Raw genomic sequence first — 21,333 nt, 5'->3', positions numbered from 1 at the left:
TTCTTCTTAGTTTTTTCTTATCAGTTTTGTATATTAGGGTTGTGTGTTACACCTAATGTTGTTAAACGAATGTTTATTGCATTATTTCAGTTTCATGTGTGTTACCATGATGGTGTTTAGTGTTTGTGTGAATGAAACTGTGCACCTTCTATATATGTTATTATTTAAAAGCTGCTTGTGATGGGCTTTGGTTCATCATGTGACTTTCTCATCACCACCTGCATTTGGTGGTTATCAGTGTATTACAAAGGCACAAAACAGATTTCAGTACTTCAATAAGGTTGGTATATTAACATTATTTCAGTTAATGAAATTTCGGTATTTAACTGTAAATTTCAGTTAAAACCGTAAAACCAAAAACGTTGCTACCGTATTTTTTACGGTAAAATTCCGGCAACCACAGCTGCCGTTTTTTTACCGTAAATTTTACGGATTTTTGTTTTACAGTATGTAAATCAGCACGAAGTGAAATGTGACGCTTGTTCTGTTCAGCAGTGAATAATAATTCATGACACTGATGGACCCTCTGCACCCTCAGTTCAAATACAATCTTATTCAGTACTAATCCTAACAAACAAACAAACCAACCAACCAACCCAAGGGCACATATTTAAGATTAGTCATACTCAAGCACTCACTGAGAACCAGAAAACATAAAGTCTGAATATTAAATATATCTTGGTTAAAGAATGCCTGTACTTGGACTGAGAAAACATTAAGAGCCTATGTGCAATAATAGCAAAACAATTTTCTACTGATTTATTATACAGTGCCTTTCCAACCCTTTGGGAACTGAATGTGTAGAGACATCAGACCAACAATCTTCCTTAAGGCTTTCAGTACATAGTCTTATGACACAAAAAGTGTATAAAACAACACAGTGTGATGTATACTACTGTTCAAATGTTTAGGGTCAGTAAGATATTTCAAGAAATTAATACTTTTATTCAGCAAGGATGCATTAAATTAAAAGTGTCGATAAAGACATTTATAAAGTAACGAAACACTGAAAATGTTTATTTCAAATAAATGCTGTTCTTTTGAACTTTCTATTTATCAAAATTAAAATAAAAAGGTATTATGGTTTTCATAAGAATATTAAGCAGCATTACTGTTTTCAACATTTATAATAATAAATGTTTCCTGAGCACCAGATTATTTCTGAAGTATCATGTGACACTGAGTAATGGCTGATAAAAATTCAGCTTTACCATCACAGGAATAATTTACATTTTAAAATATATGGCATTAGAAAACAGTTATTTAAAATTGTAATAATGTTTCACAATATTACTGTTTTTACTGTATTTTCAATCATATAAAACAGACTTGGTGAGCATAAGAGACTTCTTTCAAAAATCTTATCAACCTCAAACTGTCAAACAGTAGTGTAACTGGCAAAAAATGAGGAAACTGAATATTACAAGCATGAGATGAATCAAATCTGTCACAATGCTCAATATTTCCTGACTTGAAATAGCTTAATTTCCTGGGCAAACAACTTCAGCATACGGTCATTTAGATCAGTAAATGAAGAAGGGTTTACTTGAATTCAAAGGACTGCATTAATGGATGTCACTGTAGCTCCATGGCACTGATATACTCTATAAGGCGAACCGGTGATGTGAGACCAGGATGTTTGCAAAAGCCTGTGTCAGATAACAACGTACAAAACAACCAGGGTTTGATGTTGAAATAACATAGTTATAAATAGCACATTCTGTGATACTAATAAATGTGACCCTGGACCACAAAACCAGTCCGGGGTATATTTGTAGCAATAGCCAAAAATACATTGTATGGGTCAAAATTATAGATTTTTCTTTTATGCCAAGAGTCATTAGGATAATAAGTAAAGATCATGTTCCGTGAAGATATTTTGTAAATTTCCTACTGTAAATATATTCAAACTTAATTGTTGATTATTAATATGCATTGCTAAGAACTTCATTTGGACAACTTTAAAGGCGATTTTCTCAATATTTTGATTTTTTTGCACCCTCAGATTACAGATTTTCAAATAGTTGTATCTCGGCCAAATATTGTCCTATCCTAACAAACCATACATCAATGGAAAGCTTAATGATGATGATGTATAAATCTTATGACTGGTTTTGTGGTCCAGGGTCACAAATGGCAAAGAAACATATTTTTGTACTTGATACGGATCACGATTACAAAGACATAAATAACTCTGATCCAGGTCATACATTTGTGATTTTTTCTGCCTCTGATGATGGCTTATTTGTCTTGTCCCCATCTGTAGGCACACTGCTGTACTGGCAGTCCATGGGCAAATTGACTGCAGGCTTAGCTGGAGACCCAGACGCTGGTGAACTGTTCTTCTGGGCTGCATCACGGGAGTCCAGCCAGTAAAAGGAAACCATAAGGAACAGAGCTGATAAGGCCACTGAGATGCTGCAGGCCAGGAACACATATGTGTACTGGTCAGTACGGTCCACAAGGATTCCTGGAACACAGGTGCAGGGGTATTAGCATTTTATTTTGTATCTATAAAACCAAATAAAAATACTAGATCTAAATACGTTCAAATTTAATACAAATCTGCTCGATCATCATTATTTTAAAAATAACCACCCAAACATGAGTCATGCATGAATGTGAAGGGGCGTTCTAGAATACAGGTGAACACCAAAAGCGTGTACTTAGTAGCACTCCAAGGTGCTAGGCAGCACTTGGCTCAACTAATGACATTTCTGTGTAAGAAAGATCAAAGACCAGATTGAGAACACAGCCTTCGCTCCGACCAACACATAAATCCAGATTAGTGCTGTTACAATGGAGCAGACATTCCATTCTTTTTGCTGAAACACAGGCACAAACCTCCTCACTGATAGTTACACAATCATACACATATTTCATTCCATATCATAGTGATTCTTCTTTAAAAGACAAGAATGTTTGGGAATGTCTTTGAATTAATTTTAAAATGATTTTTATGGGACTTTACTTTGGCAGGACAGTTGAGATGCAACAGGAAAGAACATTAATTTCCTGATCTGAGACAGATTTAAACTTGGGATAAGAGCAGCGGGATTTTTAGGAAATACACTGTGCACTTTCAATTTCACAAAACTTTTTTTTTTTTTAACATCAAGATTTTAGGGTAAATTTGATATTAATTTATAATGGAAACTGTATTTTGTATGTCCCGTAACTGGTCACTATTTGTTTGCAAAATGTTCACCATTTTAATGACATGTTTGCTTGCTCTAGTTTATCTAACTCAACCAACTGTAGATGAGGGTCAACAAATTCATAATTTTTTAAAAATATATTAAACCAAGATTTTTTTTTAGATTGTAATAATATTTTACAATATTACCGTTTAGCTTTTGTGAGCATAAGAGACTTCTTTCAAAATGATTAAAAAATCTTCCAAACTTTTGACCAGTAGTGTAGCACCTTTTAGCAATAAAGCATAAAGTGCCTCACAAAGCATAAAATCAAAACACATTAAATATATAATGAAACACATTCACACATTAGTAATATAAATAGTAAGTCATTCAAGAAATATTAGGTTATAAAGCTGCATTCAAAATAGTTACAAATGCTGTTTAAAATAGTTTAAGATGGGGTATATCATGCCACACTTGAGGACATGTCGACTTTCCAAAAGTATTTAATGTCAACCAACCTTTTATTACAACATTTACTGTTTAAATGAGGGGTGCTAGATGAGGCGGATATTTACAGTACCTACAATCCATGTAGGAAATAAAACTAGCAAATATTTGCACTTTAGCAGCACTTTATTGCCTGTGAAGGTTGTGAATGACTCTCTACTGCAGGCAATGGCCATTTACATCTACATATCCATAACAGTATAAAAAAAGAGTATTATTAGTATATACTAATGACGAAAGGCTAGAAACGCCCCTGCTGTCTATAGAAACTTTACTTGTTGTCTCAAGTCTATGGCAGGTGCAAATGTTGAAATACCAGCATGACCACATTTAAAACATTCTCTGTCTGTTTTGGTATCTGGAGTTTAGAGGCCAATAGATCATGTTTGGGCTGTGGTCTGTGAGTCATAAACATTCAGGCAGTGACATGGTGCTGTCGACGTAAAAAATACATAATTCAAAACACAAAGTTTTCAAGTTACCTGCGAGAGGAGGTCCTATCAGGAGCGTAACGCTTTCCATGATAGACAACAGGCCGAGCGCAGATGGGAATCGACTCATCTCCACCGTGTCCATCAGGACGGTGAACATCAGTGAGCCTACCACGCTCATGGACAGTCCGTACGCCAGCACATACATTAACAGCACTGGGAAACTTGCAGAAATGCAGCAAATACTATTACTGAGTCCATTTATTAGGAGTGCGGCTGAGAAAACATAGATATGCCGACCTTTAAACCAGGGCAGACTGAAGAGCACTCCAGCAGGAGGCCGCACAATGATGTTGACAAAGCCCAGGATGGAGAGCAGCAGGGCAGCTCGGCTTGGATCCATTTTGTGAGCTGATGCGTACGGGACCAGGTAAATAAGCGGCACTACAAACCCCAGCATCATCCAAGTGATGCCCAGTGAAAACACCCGAAATCGCAGGTTACTACAGAAGAGGTCAAAGGCCATGTGTTTTCTGAGGAACGATGCTAAACTCTGAAAGATCCCCAGCATGCATCCCTTTTTGCCTGGGGGTCTGGGACCGTTGCTCATCACCTCTGTCTTTCTGGGCTTGCGAGGCCTGACCGGTCTCATAACGGCTCCGCAAACACAGCAGTTGAGCAGCACAGCACCGAGTACCAGAAAGCTCCCTCTCCAGCCCAGCGTACTTTGCAGATAGTCACCTAAAAAGGGCAATGTAGACAGACCCAGAGCAGTACCAGTGGAGGACATAGCATTGGCAAAAGGACGACGGCGCACAAAGTAGTGGCCAAGTATTGTGACAGCGGGCTGGAAGCTGAAACAGAAACCCAGACCTGTGAAGCAAACAGAGGGTTATGCATTATATAGAACTGACTGATGGATGGAGTTCACTGTACTTTGGTAACTAACAGTGAACAGCTATTATTTACTTACATGCCAACTATCAAAACTGTAACTGTAAATACATCTAAGCTGTAACTGTATTTATAAATAATAACATTTATTGTTGTTATTATATGATTTAATAATTAATAACCAATCAATTGAAAATGAATGCATTTATTATTACTAGTTGTATATTATTAATTATATTAATAATAAATACATAAAATCTGTAACTGTAAATATAATACAGTTATATTATTATTGTTGTTGTTGTTATTATATGGTTTAAATAATTAATAATCAATAAATTATTAATAAATGCATTTATTATTAGTATATAATTTAATAATTAATCATCAATTAATTAATTAATAAATACATCAATTTGATTATTGTAAGAAAAATTTTAATATTTTGAATAGTAAATATTAAGGTATATAACAATCAATAATTATCATTATTATAATTATATTTAATAATCAATAATATAATAAATGCTCATGTATTATTTATTTGTATGCTGACTTTCTGAGCTATATAATACATTTATTTATTGTTTAAATAAGTTATACTAATTTAGTATTATTATAATTGTTATTATATAATATTAATATATCAATTAATATTTATAGTTATATTATATTATAATATAATTTTACTGGTCATATAAATCTGCTTGTTGCTACAGTACGTACATTTTTAACATCTGAAACTTTTTGTGGGTGGTCTAATTAACTTTTTGTTTATAGAACACTCAAAGTAATGCTGTTGTGCTAAATGCTAAATAACAGCCATGCTGATAATAAGCACAACAGGATCCTTGTGTGATATCAACCTCATCATATCTGTATTCATATTCTTATTCATGTCAGGTCAGCTGGTAAAGTGCTTAGTGATAACTCTTTACATAATCACGATGACGAATGGAATCACAATGTTTATGTAATCACTGCTGTTGCTCTTATATCTACAGATCAAACAAGATATCATTATCACTTCCTCTGGTGACTTACTGACCTGTGATGACCCCAGTGGTGATGTATAAGTCAACGATGGTATGTGAGAAAGAGCTGACCGCCATCCCAAAACCACTCAGCACTCCCCCAAACATCACTGTCGCCCGGCAACCAAAGCGTTCCACCAGAACACTACACAGAGGACCTGCAAGAAAAACACGTACGGTAAAAAAAAAACTTTAATCTGAGATGGTTTACTCCTAAAATCCCAGCATGACACGCCATATTCCTACAGCTCATTTTCAACAACCAGCTACTCAAAACACCACCCTAGAACAATGAACTGCCTTGTTCAAATATGTTAAGCGAAATGTCAACACACAACTCTCACAAGTAATTAATGTATGGCTATTTAAGAGGTATAATGAAGTGTGTGTAATAAATGTTGGATCAAGCTGTTCCTCTTTTATGACTGCTACAATGACTACCAGTAAAAAGCCAAATTCACAGTGAACATGTAAATCAAACACTGACTTTTAATTACCATCTCTACTGGACTTATGTAATGTAATTGTTATCAGCTTAAATCAGATGTCAAATAATGACCACAATTTCATTCTTACAGTGGGGATGAATTGCGCACTTATGCATTCAGTGCAATTACCTGTTTAACATCTGATTAAACAAAATTGTGCATAGAGCTCCTTTGATTTACCGTATATGTTAAAAAAAAAAACTTTATTAATTAAGGAGGATAAACATATTGAATATTAATAAGTGTTATTTAATAAAACTGCTGCAAAAATAACACAATTCTCTGGATTGTGAAGTATTTTTGCAGGTTAAATGTCAATTAAGGTTGACTCAGTTTAATATGCAGACACCTGTACAGTATAAGTAAGCCATTCATATGTTGATTTCCCCAAAAGTGTAAACACTGCTTTGAAATATTGCCCTGTATTTTTGACCAGCTTGACTCAACATTGGCTCAGGGGTTTAGAACTGAACCTCTTAAATGTAAAATATTTACTTGGAAGTACCTGAGATTTTAAGTTAATATTTCAATAATTTCTAGGCGGTCAGTTTAACGTGTTAACTTAATTAATTAGTTATGAAAAAATAACGCAATTAAAATATTTTAATGCAGTTAACGCACTGGCCCCGCCCCCAGACCTGTACATCATCTTACATTTCATACAGTTGACTGTTGACAAACATGATGTAGGGCAAAAATGCCCCTGTATGAGTTTTTGTCTCATATTTACATCACGAAAAGCGATATCACACGAGCAGCAACAGCATTTAATTTATCATGAGTGCTGTTTTTGCACGAATAGCATTTTATGTTATTTACAGTTCAGTAAATAAGAAGTTAATATTGTGTGTTTTTGCTCAATTTTGCCAACGAAAATATTACCTATAAAGCCACCGCAGAACTGTTGTGCGTCTGTGAGCAACATAGCGGTGTTTAGTTTCTGAATCCTCGTATTGAACGAATCATGTGAACCAATGATTCAAAGGCCCATTCAAAGAGAGACAGCCGTTTACTTAATTCCTGAATGAATCGAATGAATGAATGACTCATAAAGACATTTAATGCCACCTGCTGGCAGTTTTAATTTCTTACAGTATTATTTCATTTATTCAAAAAAAAAATTATAAATAAACCTTAAAGGGATTGTTCACCAAAAAAATCAATAAATTCTGTCATCATTTACTCACCCTCATGTCGTTTCAAGCCTGAATGACTTACTTTCTTTTGCACAATATAAAAGAAGGTATTTTGAAGACTGTTGGTAACAAAGCTGTTTTGTTTACCAGTGACTTTCATTGCATGACCAAAAAATACAAAAAAATAGATGTTTCTCAAATTATCTTCTTTTATGTTCCATATTATGTTAGGCCATTATAGCCTAAACGTTTATGTGTAATAAATTTTGTTGAATCATATAAAATATTTATTTCTAAAGTTAATATTTGTAATGTCTACTTGATACTTTCTCATTTAACACAATAATAGCTTTAAATAATCTTTTGTGGGTATTTTCACAGCCAAATTTAATTTGCGATAAATTAGATTAATTAATCGGCGCACCATGTAATTAATTAGATAAAAAATTTTGATCGACTGACAGCCCTAATAATTTCACAACATATTCACATGTTTACAGTTCTCTGATGCTGGTTAATGGCCGCATGACATGCAAGTAAACAGATAAAATATCTAATGTTTTTAGTGTTTTATTTTAATTTTTTTTATTTTAAAATCATTTAGAAATATAGTGCTGCACGACTTGGCCAGAAAATTATATATGATTATTTTATCATATATTGCTACTGTCTGAAAATGTCTCATATTGCTACTGCTGGGACATCCAGAGACAAAGAACAAAGACTCTGCTGCTAAAGGAAATAGTCACGTTTAAGGGTGTTCATACTTAGTTCACGCTTTACAACAACCACCTAACACCACAAATTACAATACAAATATTTATGTCTGGAATTATGCACTTTCAAATGTTCAAACCCTCAAGCTTTTAAGATGTTAGCAGATACATGAGTTTTTATTTTGGCGAAATACTGGTGAAATGCTGTAACGTTCTGTTCACAAAAACATTGGAAATTATGCAAATGTTCCTGTTGTAAATAATGTGAACTTAGCACATGTTGTGTTCCCAAATGGACATTAAACTCACAGCTCAGAAATGGAGTTAGTGAGAAGCAGCATAGCCTTTGATTTGACAATCGCAATTTGATACAATATATCAATATTTTGTTTTATTTCGATTAACTGTGCAGCTCCATTTGTTTATTTTAATATGACATTCAATATAATTAATTATTAGCTCACAAACCCTTGTTTGGGAAACCCTGGGCTCAGGTAATGCCATAAGTTTGGAGGTGGGACTTCTTGTTTGTCCGACCAATGGAAGATAGGTGGTGTGTTGAGGAAACCTGTTTGAAACTATCATTATTTTTGCAATTTCATTTGGTTGTGCTAGTGGAGAAGAAAGAACAGACTTCTCTATAACATCCTTACCTCCGGCATGCAGAACTGCCGTCATTATCGATGGCACCCAAGATGTCTCACTGTTACTGGCTTGAAATTCTTCCTGAAGATCTAAGTAGAAGATGCCAATGCAGGAGGGGAAGGCCAGAGTCAGAGCTAAGACAAGGATAGTAGCCACTAGGACCACCCATCCCCAGCCTCCATCTGGAGCATCATAGCCAACTGGATGAGCTTGATCAGAAGGGGGTCCTGTTCCTTGTTTTTCTCCCTCCTCAGATTCAGGCTCACATAGCTCCCCCGACTGCTCCTCCATGCTGGAAGGTTGCTGAGGTGCCATATTTTCCGATCTGATGGTAACCATGTCACTACCACCTGGGTTTTTCCACTTGATCCGGGGAGCTTTGGGCTCTCAGCGGCAGAAGAAGAGCAGGGCAACACATTCTTGCATATTCTATATCATCCAAATAAAGTGTGCTTGCTATACCCCTATACAAAAAAAAGGGATGAAAAGCTAATCTTATTGAACAATGAGCAATATAAAGCATTTTTCAGGAACACAAACAAACACTTAAAAAAATAAAGATATTTTAAATACAGAAAATTCATTGCAAAATATTGGGTGGAGCTACAAAAAGTTATTGTATGAACTTGTCAAACTATTTCTTTGTTTACCTTTCAAGTTCAGGTAGACCTGAGAGGTATTTGCTCACATCCATCTTAGAGATTTTTGACGGTTTATTTGGTCTTAGCTGTAATACTGAATACTAACCAAGTTCATATTTATCTAACCTGCTACAACACATTTCGATATGGAAACAGATGGTGGTTTTCATTCGTAATCAAATCTGTGTTTTTAAAAAGTGTCTAAGAATCTTTTAAGTGAATATCTCTGAAATATCTCGGTCTCTGAAATAATCTTACTTTGAAACAAGAAACTGAATGTAGCAGGCAAATGCAAAAATGTAATTGAATGGTTTAACCGAACGGCCACGCCCCTTCAAAGAACGAGTATGTAGAAGTTACTAAAAGCAAATTATACAAAAAAATAAAACCAATAACAGCAACTTATATTTTGTTGAAACTCTAAAACGAAACTGTTTATGATGTTTAAACACTCTTTAATATTATAAGGTTATAAGGACGATAAGACAGATAAGTTACAGTCGTGAAAGATTTCATGTTTTTAGAGAATCGTTTGAGTGAATGATTCAATGACTCACTCAACACAGAAAAAAAGACATTCGCCACCTACTGGCGTAAAGATGTAACCTACGAAGTAAATCTCCACTAGTATTTTTGTTCACATGCTTTTTTATCCTTTTGTATGGTATTTTATTTATTTTGCTTCTACAGCTGTTTCAGGGTGTTCTGAACATGTTTACATCACAAAGACATTTCTGCTTTTCAGGAAGAAGCGACTTTAAATGAACAACAAAGAATCTATAAGGAAAGCAGACGCGTTTGACTTTTTTTTCAGCAAGTGCTACGTAAACAACTACTTAAAACACTTGAGACATGTTTGTCTTTATTGAAGGTAGGCTACCTGAAACCAGCCACATCACCGGGGTCTCACAAGCCAATGTAAACAATTCACTCTGTTCTTAAAGCCGAACACGTATTGCCAGACTCAAACAGGAAAAAAAAGCTTGGGAAAAAACTAATGTAATAAACAACAAACGCACCTTTTCAGCGCATTTTCAGGTAACGTTATCCACGCCAGCACCGTCTGCCTGTGCTGCGGAGACTGTCAGATCAGCGGTAGGAGGAGACACTCCGGTTGTGAGCAGTTTCAGGATCCAGTCGATTAAGCAAACGCTAATGTAACAGCATGTTCTCTCACATATCGTACTATAACCATATAAACCAAATAGAGAGCTAGATGGAAGTAGTAGGCCTAACGGCTCCGTTAACAGCAGTCTACACGTAGAGAAATTTGAGCACCGGGGCGATGGCATGGCATTTCCTCTTGCCTTTCACCCAGAGCAGCTCAGTCGCATCCGACTAACGTTACGTTAGAGCCGCGCTGAAGGGCGGGTTTCTGAATGCTCATGCTGGCGTAGTTAAGCACGTATAACCCATAGCAAGAAATAGGTTTATTAAAACTAAACCTCCTCCCAACAATACTACAATAATAAAGTACATTCTACTGGTCACGTGACGCAGACTCCAAATCCTAACAAACATCTTATTCTTACCCCAAACACACTCCATTATATTTCCAATACTAACCATTTGTGAAAAACACACGGTGACTGTTTCCAGTGTCAATTTAGACCACTTTAATTTAAGAGTAGCTTTACAGTCGATATATAGATATTTCACCCCAAAAAATTAAGTCTGACCAAACCTGTGAAACTAAATTTCTTCAGTGGGATACCAAAGGAGAGGTTGAACAGTATGTCTCAGACAGTCACCATTCACTTACTGTATGAAGGGGAAAAAACATTGAATGAAAGAGAATGGTGACTGAGACTGCTTCTCCTTTTGTGTTCCATGGAAGAAAGTAAGTCATATTTGGTCGACTTTATATTTATGGGTGAAGTATGCTTTCAATTCAAATGGTATTATTTACAAGGTTCCCACGGTAATTAAATATCAGGGAACTGTAAAATTATCGTTTCCTGGCAAGGCAAATAACCAAACATTACAATAGTTAATAATTCAATTACATTTTTATAAGGCTCCAAAATATTTAGCAGTCTAGAAATTACTGTTGTGAGCGCAATCTCGTTTTTTTTTTTTATGTCAAAATGTTTTTAATGGTTTTACGTTTTTTAAACAGAATACATATAAACAAAGTTCTAATGTAAAACATTGTAAACAAAATAAGCACGCCACCAATCTGAAACACACATTTTATGATAAAAATCATACATTATCACTTTGCAATCTGTACATTGCAAGAAACTGCATCAGAAGACAAACTTTAAAAATGAAAAAAAAAAAATTTTTTTTTTGAAAAATACAGTCTGATCAAGACTATTCCTTTCCAGAACACTTAGTTCCACAACCTCCATAGCCTAGTGACATATTTGACACTTTACATCAATACTGTTGACAATGCAATACACCCAATACATCTTATGAAAGAGCAGGTTTTTAGCACATTAAAATGCGTGTGTACTGTATATTAAAGCATTCAGGTGTAGCAGGCTATTATGGCAAGAAAAAAAAAACTTATGTTAAACATGGACCTTGTTTTTAACTTTTATCTGAGGAAGTTATGACAGAGGTCTGCACTTTTGGCCAGTTCGAAAACATTGGTTGAAAGTAGGGCTGCACGATTAATCGCATGCGATATTTAACGCGCATCTTGTCAGAAAGCCGGTTCTGTAATCAGCGGTAAATCTCCATCACCTGCGTGCTTTCACATTGAGCAGCATTAACTACACAGAGCCGTTGTTCACTGATGAGCAGCGCAAAAAATCGCGCGAATATGAACGTGGGTTAGCGCAGCTCGTCAGTGAACAACGGCTCTGTGTAGTTAATGCTGCTCAATGTGAAAGCACGCAGGTGATGGAGATTTACCGCTGATTACAGAACCGGTTTTACTGATAAGATGCGCGTTAAATATCGCATGCGATTAATCGTGCAGCCCTAGTTGAAAGCTATATCTTTTATCAGATAAATGGGGTGTTGCATAAGCATATTTAGCCTCAGCAAGCAAGTTTTTCCAGTAGTACTGTGTTTGATTTGATCAATTTCTGTACAGAACAGTTAAAATAGGGCCATATATTTTTTTAATTTCCACTTCTCAAATATTATTAATACCATCTGTCATCTGTCCATGCACCAATTCACCTTCACAATAAGACAACATCCCAGCATTATATACTCAACACATTGCATGCTTCCAAGTTGGTATTCCAAAACACCAACCTCCTGTTTCTCAGAATAGCATATATTTTTTTTTCCCACAAAGAAAATAACTTTATTTATATATCTTTTTGTTTGATCTTAAACAACATGGGGTACAAAACCTAAAGAAGAATGGTAGATTTCTAAGGAAAAGGAGACACACAGAAGTCTCACAATCTCAAGTGCTTAAAGCATCAGCAGTCAATGTGACGTCCATATCAGTTTCCTGAACTGTTCCAAATAAATCTTGAGACTGCCCATGACATTTTCTTCTGCCTCACATGGGGTTTGACTCTAAAAATAGAACAAAATCTAAAAACAAAATCCACACAGTGAGAACATTATAATGCAGGTATAATAATGCATTATAATGAAAGTGCATAGGGGCAGGAGTGGAAAAGCTAAATACAGATGAACCACTGAAACAACAAGAACCATAAACTCAGGGGAAACGGGCACAGTCAGTATCTGAGTCAAGGAACAGAACTGATTTAGTCAAAACAAACATAAACACCATTTCCCAACTATCTGTATTTAAAGTAGAGTAATCTAGGAGTGAAGACATGAAGGGCATGACAGGTCAAAGGCACAACACTAGACAAACCATTGGGACGGAGAGAGACTTAAACAGCACCACCTAGTTTTGAATCCAGGATTTTTCTTTGAAATCAGACCTGAAACCTATTTGAACAATGGGAATGTACAATAGGATCCTGTGAGAGAGCCGAGGTCCCGTTACAGGAGCTTCAATGACTAATAATTGGGGCTGAACAAATAAACTCTCTCCAGGAGGGGGAAAACATTAACACAACAGAAGAAAGGGAAAGCCAACAACCACAAAGTATCTCACAAACTCAAGTACTTCGCCTTCTTGATATGATAAACCAAAGACATGAGTTTAGTGCGATAAAGAGGTAAAAATCCTTAAATGTATTTAGAGAAGAGACAACACTTTAAAACACTGCCGACCATAAAAACGTCACCTAAAGTCCACGCACATGATGCCATCTTACTGACCCCTAGATTCAACAATATTTCATCAATAGATATGAAGAACCGAATAACCAAAATACAGCCTGGATACCATTCAAATACTGACAATTTGTGATGTAGTCACAGCAGATTCCGAGAAACCACAATGTAATTATATAAAAAAAATACAGGAGATAAAACAGGAGATCAGGTTCATCTGCTGCTAGATTGGGTTAAACAATGAGGGCCACTGGTTTCAAAGACAAAGCTTCAATGTAAAAATGAAGCAAACATAAAATGTTTTGCCGGAAATTATATTAGATTTTGAAATGAAAAAAAAAAAAAGGCAAGAATGTTCCATAATAAATGGAGCCCTTTACATTCAAAAACATTCCACTGACGTGATCAAACTTTAAACAAAAAATAAGTTAAACTGTTAAATACCCAAAATGTTACGGTGGAGAGTTAGATCTGAATTGAAAATGTCCGAAAAGTGTCAAAATACATTCAAAAACATTCAACTGACGTGATCAGACTTTAAACAGAAATTGTTTAAACAGTTAAATAGCCAGAATGTTACGGGGAGAGTCAGTTCAGAATTTAAAATGTCAGAAAAGTGTCAACAAATGCAACAAAGAGCCACTAATGCAGTTTTGCACTGACTCAAAACTAGTGGGCACTTTGTCCAACAACAGTCTCCTGAACCACCTGGACTATGTACCTCTATACAAAAAGTCTCCGGCTTTTCTTTTTTTTTTTTCCAGTCATCGACAAAGTGTTTAAAGGAAAAACACAACAAACTATTTCACATCTCGGCGACCAGGCTTTTTAAAAAAAAATACATTAGGGGTCGATTCAGAACCTTCCCCAATCAGAGAGAGAAACTCATCTTGATTAACACAAAAAACGACCACTATGGTACAGATATCAACAATTACATGACTTGCATTCGGCCTCTTCGTAATACATATGGTTTGAATATACATAATCCTCACATGCCCTAAAACCGCATATTTCTTTGATTTTTTTTATTTCCTGTTTTGAAATATCCACAGCGACAAAGGCAAAAAAATAGAAAAAAATCCAGGATGACAGAAGTCAACCGGAGCGAATCGGAAATGTGAGACATCTTCACAGCGACGGACACGCGATTTGGAGCATCTGACCAGACAATTGGCAGTATGAGTTTTCCCTTCTCCTCTGGTCCTTTCCAGATGTGTAAATGGGTAGTTAACAAAAGAAACAAGCCGTTTTGAAGACAAAATACTGCATGTTCAAAAGCTGCGGTCTTCGTTTTTTCCGTTGTGCCATCTGCTGTGCTCTTGGTCTGACCAGGCAATGGGAAATTAATGCTGAAATGATAGACATTAGGCTGCTAATGATTTACAGTGTAAGTGAATGCGGGTGTTATGAGAAGCTGTATTGACGGTCAGAGAAATGAGGCTATCTTGCACACTATTTGGAAGTCCTGAGGAAATTATGGTCATGTGGACGCAGCCGAGCCAACAGGGGCAACTGAACCCCCTTAAAACATTTAAAGCCAGCAGCTGTAAAGATTATGATGATAATGACCGGGATACGAGGAAGATGATGATGAAGTCTGCATAAATAAGCATTAAGATGAATGATGAATCCTTCCCTGTAATCCTCTCTCTAAGCAGGTCTTGCATCAAATGTGATGGTCTGAGGTTTAACCTCGGACACATTTTTAATTAGTCGATTAGTGATGATAGTTAGTGGTGGTGCTGATCGGTTAATGCTGCAGCACTGAAGGGAGGAGGGGGACTGAAACCCCCACAGTGGAAAGGCACAAGGGAGGAGGGGAGGGTGGGCTGATGAACTTGGAGTCAGCTGTATGGTGGAGGAGGATCTGGAGAAAGGAGGTGAGGGATGGGAGATCTGTGTGGGCTCAGGCACCAGGTTCCTCACATCCTGGACCCCCTCTCCTGAAGGATCTGTGGAGGAAACGTAAAGATAATGATGAGCTCGACAATTTTTGGAAATATGTTCTCATCAGTCATTAATAACCTCTTTCATTTACTTTAATATATTTAATAAATATAATAATATAATTAATATATTTAATAAATAATAATATATGTAATATATAATTTTAATGTATTTTTTACTGCTACTATTACAAACTATAATTATTATTATTAGTATCATATGTTACCTTATTTAATGATTTAATGTAAACATTGTGTAATAAAATGTAATAATAATAATATATTATTTTAGTTTATATCATTTTTATAGTGTTATTATTATTACTATTCTATTTACTATTATTATTATTATTATTATTAGGGTTGCACAATTTGGGGGAAAACTTATAGAAAATTTCATTTAAAATGCTATTTTTTAAAAATCAGGCTGTGATTATATATTATTATTATTATTGTGTTGTACCTTAATCAGTTTAAACATTTCTTTGATATGTTTTTGTAACAAAATAATAATAATAATAAAATTAATGATAATAATAATAACAAAAATTATTGTTAAAGATTTGGGGTAAATCCAATCGCGATTTTTTTGATAACATTTTTAAAATGCTATTTAAATGTGATTAAAAAAACTTTTTTAGGTTTGCTGTGCTTGTTTGTAGGGCTGCACACTTTGGCCAAAATTTTGTGACTGTATATCAACATGGCTATAAAATAATGATAATTAGAATAATTAGTAGTAGTAAGTATTATATGTGACCCTGGACCACAAAACCAGTCTTAAGTCGCTGGGGTATATTTGTAGCAATAGCCAAAAATACACTGTCTGGGTAAAAATTATTGATTTTTCTTTTATGCCAAAAATCATTAGGATATTAAGTAAAGATCATGTTCCATGAAGATATTTAGTAAATTTCCTACTGTAAATATATCAAAACTTAATTTTTGATTAGTAATATGCATTGCTAAAAACTTAATTTGGACAACTTTAAAGGCGATTTTCTCAATATTTTGATTTTTTTGCACCCTCAGATTCCAGATATTCAAATAGTTGTATATCGGCCAGATATTGTCCTATCCTAACAAACCATACATCAATGGAAAGCTCATTTATTTATTGAAGTATAAATCTCAATTAAAAAAAATTTACCCTTATGGCTGGATTTGTGGTCCAGGGTCACATATTTTGTTTTCAAAGTTTTCAAAGAAATTATACTAAATAAGGTCATATGAAAAAGTGTTCATCTTACCTTAGCCTTCTCGGTGGGCTCGATAACAATTCCATTAGTGGAGTTGTTGAGCTCCCGGGAAACGACGCACAGGAATTCGGCCTGGTCCTCGTTGCCATAGTTATAGGAGGAGCCGATACTTATGAGCTTGAGATAGACAAGTTGAGTCAAGTTTGTACCATAGTAAACAGATAAGCAACAAAAGCACTGGCTTACGTAAGTCCCAAAGAAAGGTGCAGACATATTCGGTTTCTCAAAAACATCATGTGCAGCATCTACAGTCTGTACAATCTACATAGTTTAAAACAATGAGGAACATCCAGAGACCTTCTGTATGTCTGATTTGAAAGATGCTACAATACTCCAGACAAAGGATCTGCACCTATACTGGTCAAGAGCACCACATATGATGGGGACGTGAAGAGAAACAAAACCTACCTGTTCAAACTTCCATCCGTCTGACATGGTGGAAACCATCTGAGTGAGCTCCTCCTCTTGACATTGTAATACACGATACACATGCTTCACAGGGCCCTGTAAAAACAATAATATTCTGAATTAGGGGTTAAAACGGAATAATAAATCATTGTATGAAGTTGCACAGGTTTTGGAAACATCCTTTAATGGGATAGTTCGCCCCAAAAAAATGAATGACTTAATTTACTCGCCCTAATGTCCTTTCAAACTTGTATGACTTTATTTCTTTAGTGTAGCCAATATAGATATTGATGAGAATGTACTTTTTTTTTAATATAATGCAAGCATACACTTCTGGTGTATGAAAAAGAGCCGCGTGAACATTCTTCAAAACATCATTTGCACTCTACAGAAGAAATAAAGTCAAAGAGCTGTTTGCTCAGGTTTGAAAACAGGTTTGAAAGGACATGAGGGTGAGAAAATAACTGATTTTTTAACCCTTATTTGAAGTAAATTCTCAAATCATGTCTATAAGTCTGTGCTTGTCTACACTGAAGGTTGGGCAGCTGAAAAGAAGAAGGTTCACTGTTCCCAAATAGTTCTCGAATGAGGAACTCTCTGATTCGGATGAACTTTTAGACACAGACTGCTTGAAGGTAGACAATGAAATACTCCCTTTTGAGCAATCCCAGTACTTCTAGCAAATTAATTGCAGAGCTGTGCTCCAAAAAAACAAGTCCAAAAAGTATTCTGTTCCTCTGGCTGTTGTTTTCCCACATACCTGAGATGTTCTGTTTTCATTGTCTCGTATTCTCTCCTTCACCAGCCTCACAAGTGACAAAATGTTGTAAAACTCTGCTTCCTCTAGAACACCTGCAGTGGCCAGAGAATCAGTGAAAATCTATCATGTGGTTACTGCTTTATAATCAGAAATAAATATCTGGAAAATTATATAGTCTTAAAAGCATAGTTCACACCTAAATTAAAATTCTGTTATCATTTACTCACCCTCATGTTGTTCCAACCTGTATGGCTTTTTTTTCTGCTGCGATACACAAAAGAAGATATTTTGAAGAACTTTTCAACTGTCTTTGTCCATACAATAAAATCATTGGGGTCCAAAACAACATTGGATTCCACTGACATTCTCTGTATGGACAGAAAAACACTGACATTTTTCAAAGTATCTTATTTTGTGTATAACAGAACAAAGAAAAGTTTTGGAACATGAGGTGAGTAAAAGATGTCAGAACTATCCTTTTAAAACTACACCCATGCCAATAAAAGAGAATGATTAGAAATTATACACAACTATAAGACCAAACTGATAAAAAAAAAAACATTACGCAATAACTGCCATCGTCACAATTTGAAAAGAATAAAAAAAAAAAAGATTTTTTTATAGACTGTAAACCTTTCAATATCCCACCCGTCCTGCAGGAAATTATCTTACGCGAGTACACTGAGGTCCCTTTCCAGTTTCCACACACACACACACACACACAAAAATGATGTTTCTAAATGAAACTAGGCCATTACTGTTCCATTATGAAGTTTTTGAGGGCAGCATGCCCAGATCATCTCACCCTCCTCAGCGAGGTTCTTGTTGATGATCAACTTCCCATGCCTCAAGTAGTTCAAGATGGGTCCGAAATATGTGGGATCCCTGTCAATCAAATATGCTCCTGTCTCATCCTGTGAGAAAAGACAACCGACAGTGTGAACACTGCTTGTTGCAATTGCAATTCAGTTTTCAATTAACTTCACCATCACTGTTGTGGTCACTGCAGTTATATTGTTGAATCATTTGTGAAACCCCCTTGACAAACCACTGTTTCTATTAACGTCATGTTAACGTCACTCAAGCAGCAGGTAAAGTGGTGCCTGATTATCAAGTGCGTGAGAATTTCTAGAACCCAGTTTGTGAGTCCATTCATTCTCCAGAAGTACATACTGAATGGTTTTAGTAAATTAGTGCAGCAACAACAGGTTTTTTTTTTGCTCTGGTGATTTTTGAACTTCAAACTGCGGTTGCTATTTTTACATGAATTGACACTTTGGAAAGGAAATCCTCTGTAGAACTGTAAATAACACTTGTATACCCTGCTACAGTTTTTTAGTTGTCAACTGTGTTTTGGAACATGGAATCTAGTGTATATAGATCCAGTTGATGCAAGCTAATATACTATCTTGGAACAGTGACCAACTTATCAAAAGCGAAGGTGGCCAAGCAGGTTCCTGAACATGTCAATGGCTGGTCCAAACTGGTAGAAAAACAGCAACAAATCGGCTACCAGTTGGTCATCTAAAGCCGGTCAAGGTGGTTATTGGACTTAAAGGTAACTGGTTAACCAGATAATGACAAAATAGACCATCTAAAAACCAGCTACAGAAACCCTTCTATCTTGAAGGCACTCAAAAAAACAAACAAACAAAAAACTATGAAAATTCTGTTGTCATTGAATCATCCACTCTATGTCTTCTGTAAAACATAAAAGAAGATATTCTGAGAAATGTCTCAAGTGTTTTGTCCATACGATGGCAGGCAATGGCAACCAAAATTGTTTGGTTAACAAAACTCTTCAGAATATTTCCTTTTGTGTTCCACATAATAAAGAATTCCACACAGGTTTAGAAAGACTCCAGGGAGAGTAAATAATGAACAAAAAAATAATAATAATAATAATTGTTGCATAAACTATTCCTTTACACTGGATTTTATTTACTTTATACTGGATTAAACTGGACCTAATGGGTGCACTACAAATACATACAGACAATCCTTACACAGGTATGTCCACAATTTATCCATTTTAATGTTAATATTTTACACACATGAAAAATGACTGATTCATTTCAAGGAGTAAGACATGCTTTACTGGTGTAACCCGAGCCTTACCTTATCCGAATCCAGATCTGGATCTTCCTGACATAATCGATACAGAAACGATTTAGGATCCCTGCACAGGGTCTGTTTCGTTGTAACAAAATAGGTTCCCCCGACATTCAGCCGAACCCACCGAGAACCAGGCTTCTCTGTGGCTTCTGATGATGGGGAAGTGGGGTTGCTCTTCATAGGGAACCCAAACACTGCTCTGGAGCCGGAGACCCCTGGACTGGACAAGCCACTCCGAGACGGAATCAGCAGTGTAGGCGAGGGGAGTCTCACGTTCACTGAGCCTCTGATTTCACAATGCTCAGTCTGCTCGATGATGCCAGTCGAGCTGGGCTCAACGTGCAACTCTGCCATGTTTTCGCAGCACAAACAGTCAGTTCCGTTTCGATCAGACACTAAATGCCTTTATTTAGCGCTCCGCACGGCGCTGTTACGCTAAACGGGTCGCGTTTATACGCGCTGATAACGACGGCAAAAGCGTTGCAGTGTGTTAGTAACGCGCACGCGAGGCGACATAGCTTACAATTCCCAAAAAACGCTATGCTGATCCGTTTTGTTTATACAAACGACCCATGTAAGCTACAAATATTATCGGTGAGACTCAACACATCACTTCCTGGTCATGTAAATCCATATGTGACAAAATAAAAGTCTGGACAATAATATTTTTGGGATTTTTTTTTCAGGCATAATGTTGTGAAAAGTGTTACTATTGTTAAAAATGAAAACAGTTAAAATAATTGTCGGTAACTGAAATAAAGCTGAAGTAAAATATGAATATTAGATAAACAAAACCCCTAAACTTAAAAGTTACATAAAAATGAGAAATGTGTGACTAACTGAAATGAATAAGATTAAGTTAAATAAATAAAATTAATTAAAGCTATATAGAAGTATGAACAAAAGTACACAAAAAATGAAAACTGAAAATATAAAAATAAAAACTAAAACATTAAAAATATGAGTAAATACAATAATAGTGCATAAATAATACCAAAAAAAAACCCACTTTGGAATTCGTGGATGGATTAATTCAACAA

At 35.7% G+C, this 21,333-nt stretch overlaps 2 protein-coding genes across 2 annotated transcripts; both read right to left on the bottom strand.

The window, feature by feature from the left end:
* Nucleotides 1-1,336: 1,336 nt before the first annotated feature.
* Nucleotides 1,337-10,952, bottom strand: LOC107666920 (monocarboxylate transporter 6-like). Its single transcript, XM_016458438.1, has 6 exons — nt 10,655-10,952; nt 9,003-9,458; nt 6,024-6,167; nt 4,133-4,954; nt 2,211-2,470; nt 1,337-1,649 (listed from the first exon to the last, which is right to left on the bottom strand). Exons 2-6 carry the CDS (start codon nt 9,331-9,333, stop codon nt 1,605-1,607), a joined length of 1,602 nt encoding a protein of 533 aa, XP_016313924.1. The 5' UTR covers nt 9,334-9,458; nt 10,655-10,952; the 3' UTR covers nt 1,337-1,604.
* A 3,104-nt stretch (nt 10,953-14,056) lies between these two features.
* Nucleotides 14,057-20,905, bottom strand: kctd2 (potassium channel tetramerization domain containing 2). Its single transcript, XM_016458439.1, has 6 exons — nt 20,297-20,905; nt 18,984-19,092; nt 18,179-18,270; nt 17,419-17,514; nt 17,002-17,127; nt 14,057-15,757 (listed from the first exon to the last, which is right to left on the bottom strand). Exons 1-6 carry the CDS (start codon nt 20,645-20,647, stop codon nt 15,728-15,730), a joined length of 804 nt encoding a protein of 267 aa, XP_016313925.1. The 5' UTR covers nt 20,648-20,905; the 3' UTR covers nt 14,057-15,727.
* Between the last annotated feature and the right edge of the window lie 428 nt (nt 20,906-21,333).

Source organism: Sinocyclocheilus anshuiensis, unplaced genomic scaffold (assembly GCF_001515605.1).
Source record: "Sinocyclocheilus anshuiensis isolate Anshui unplaced genomic scaffold, SAMN03320099.WGS_v1.1 scaffold1160, whole genome shotgun sequence".
In the NCBI taxonomy this organism is placed as follows: Eukaryota; Metazoa; Chordata; class Actinopteri; order Cypriniformes; family Cyprinidae; genus Sinocyclocheilus; species Sinocyclocheilus anshuiensis.
Note: the sequence above shows the minus strand (reverse complement) of the source record. Positions and strands in the feature narration are given on the sequence as shown.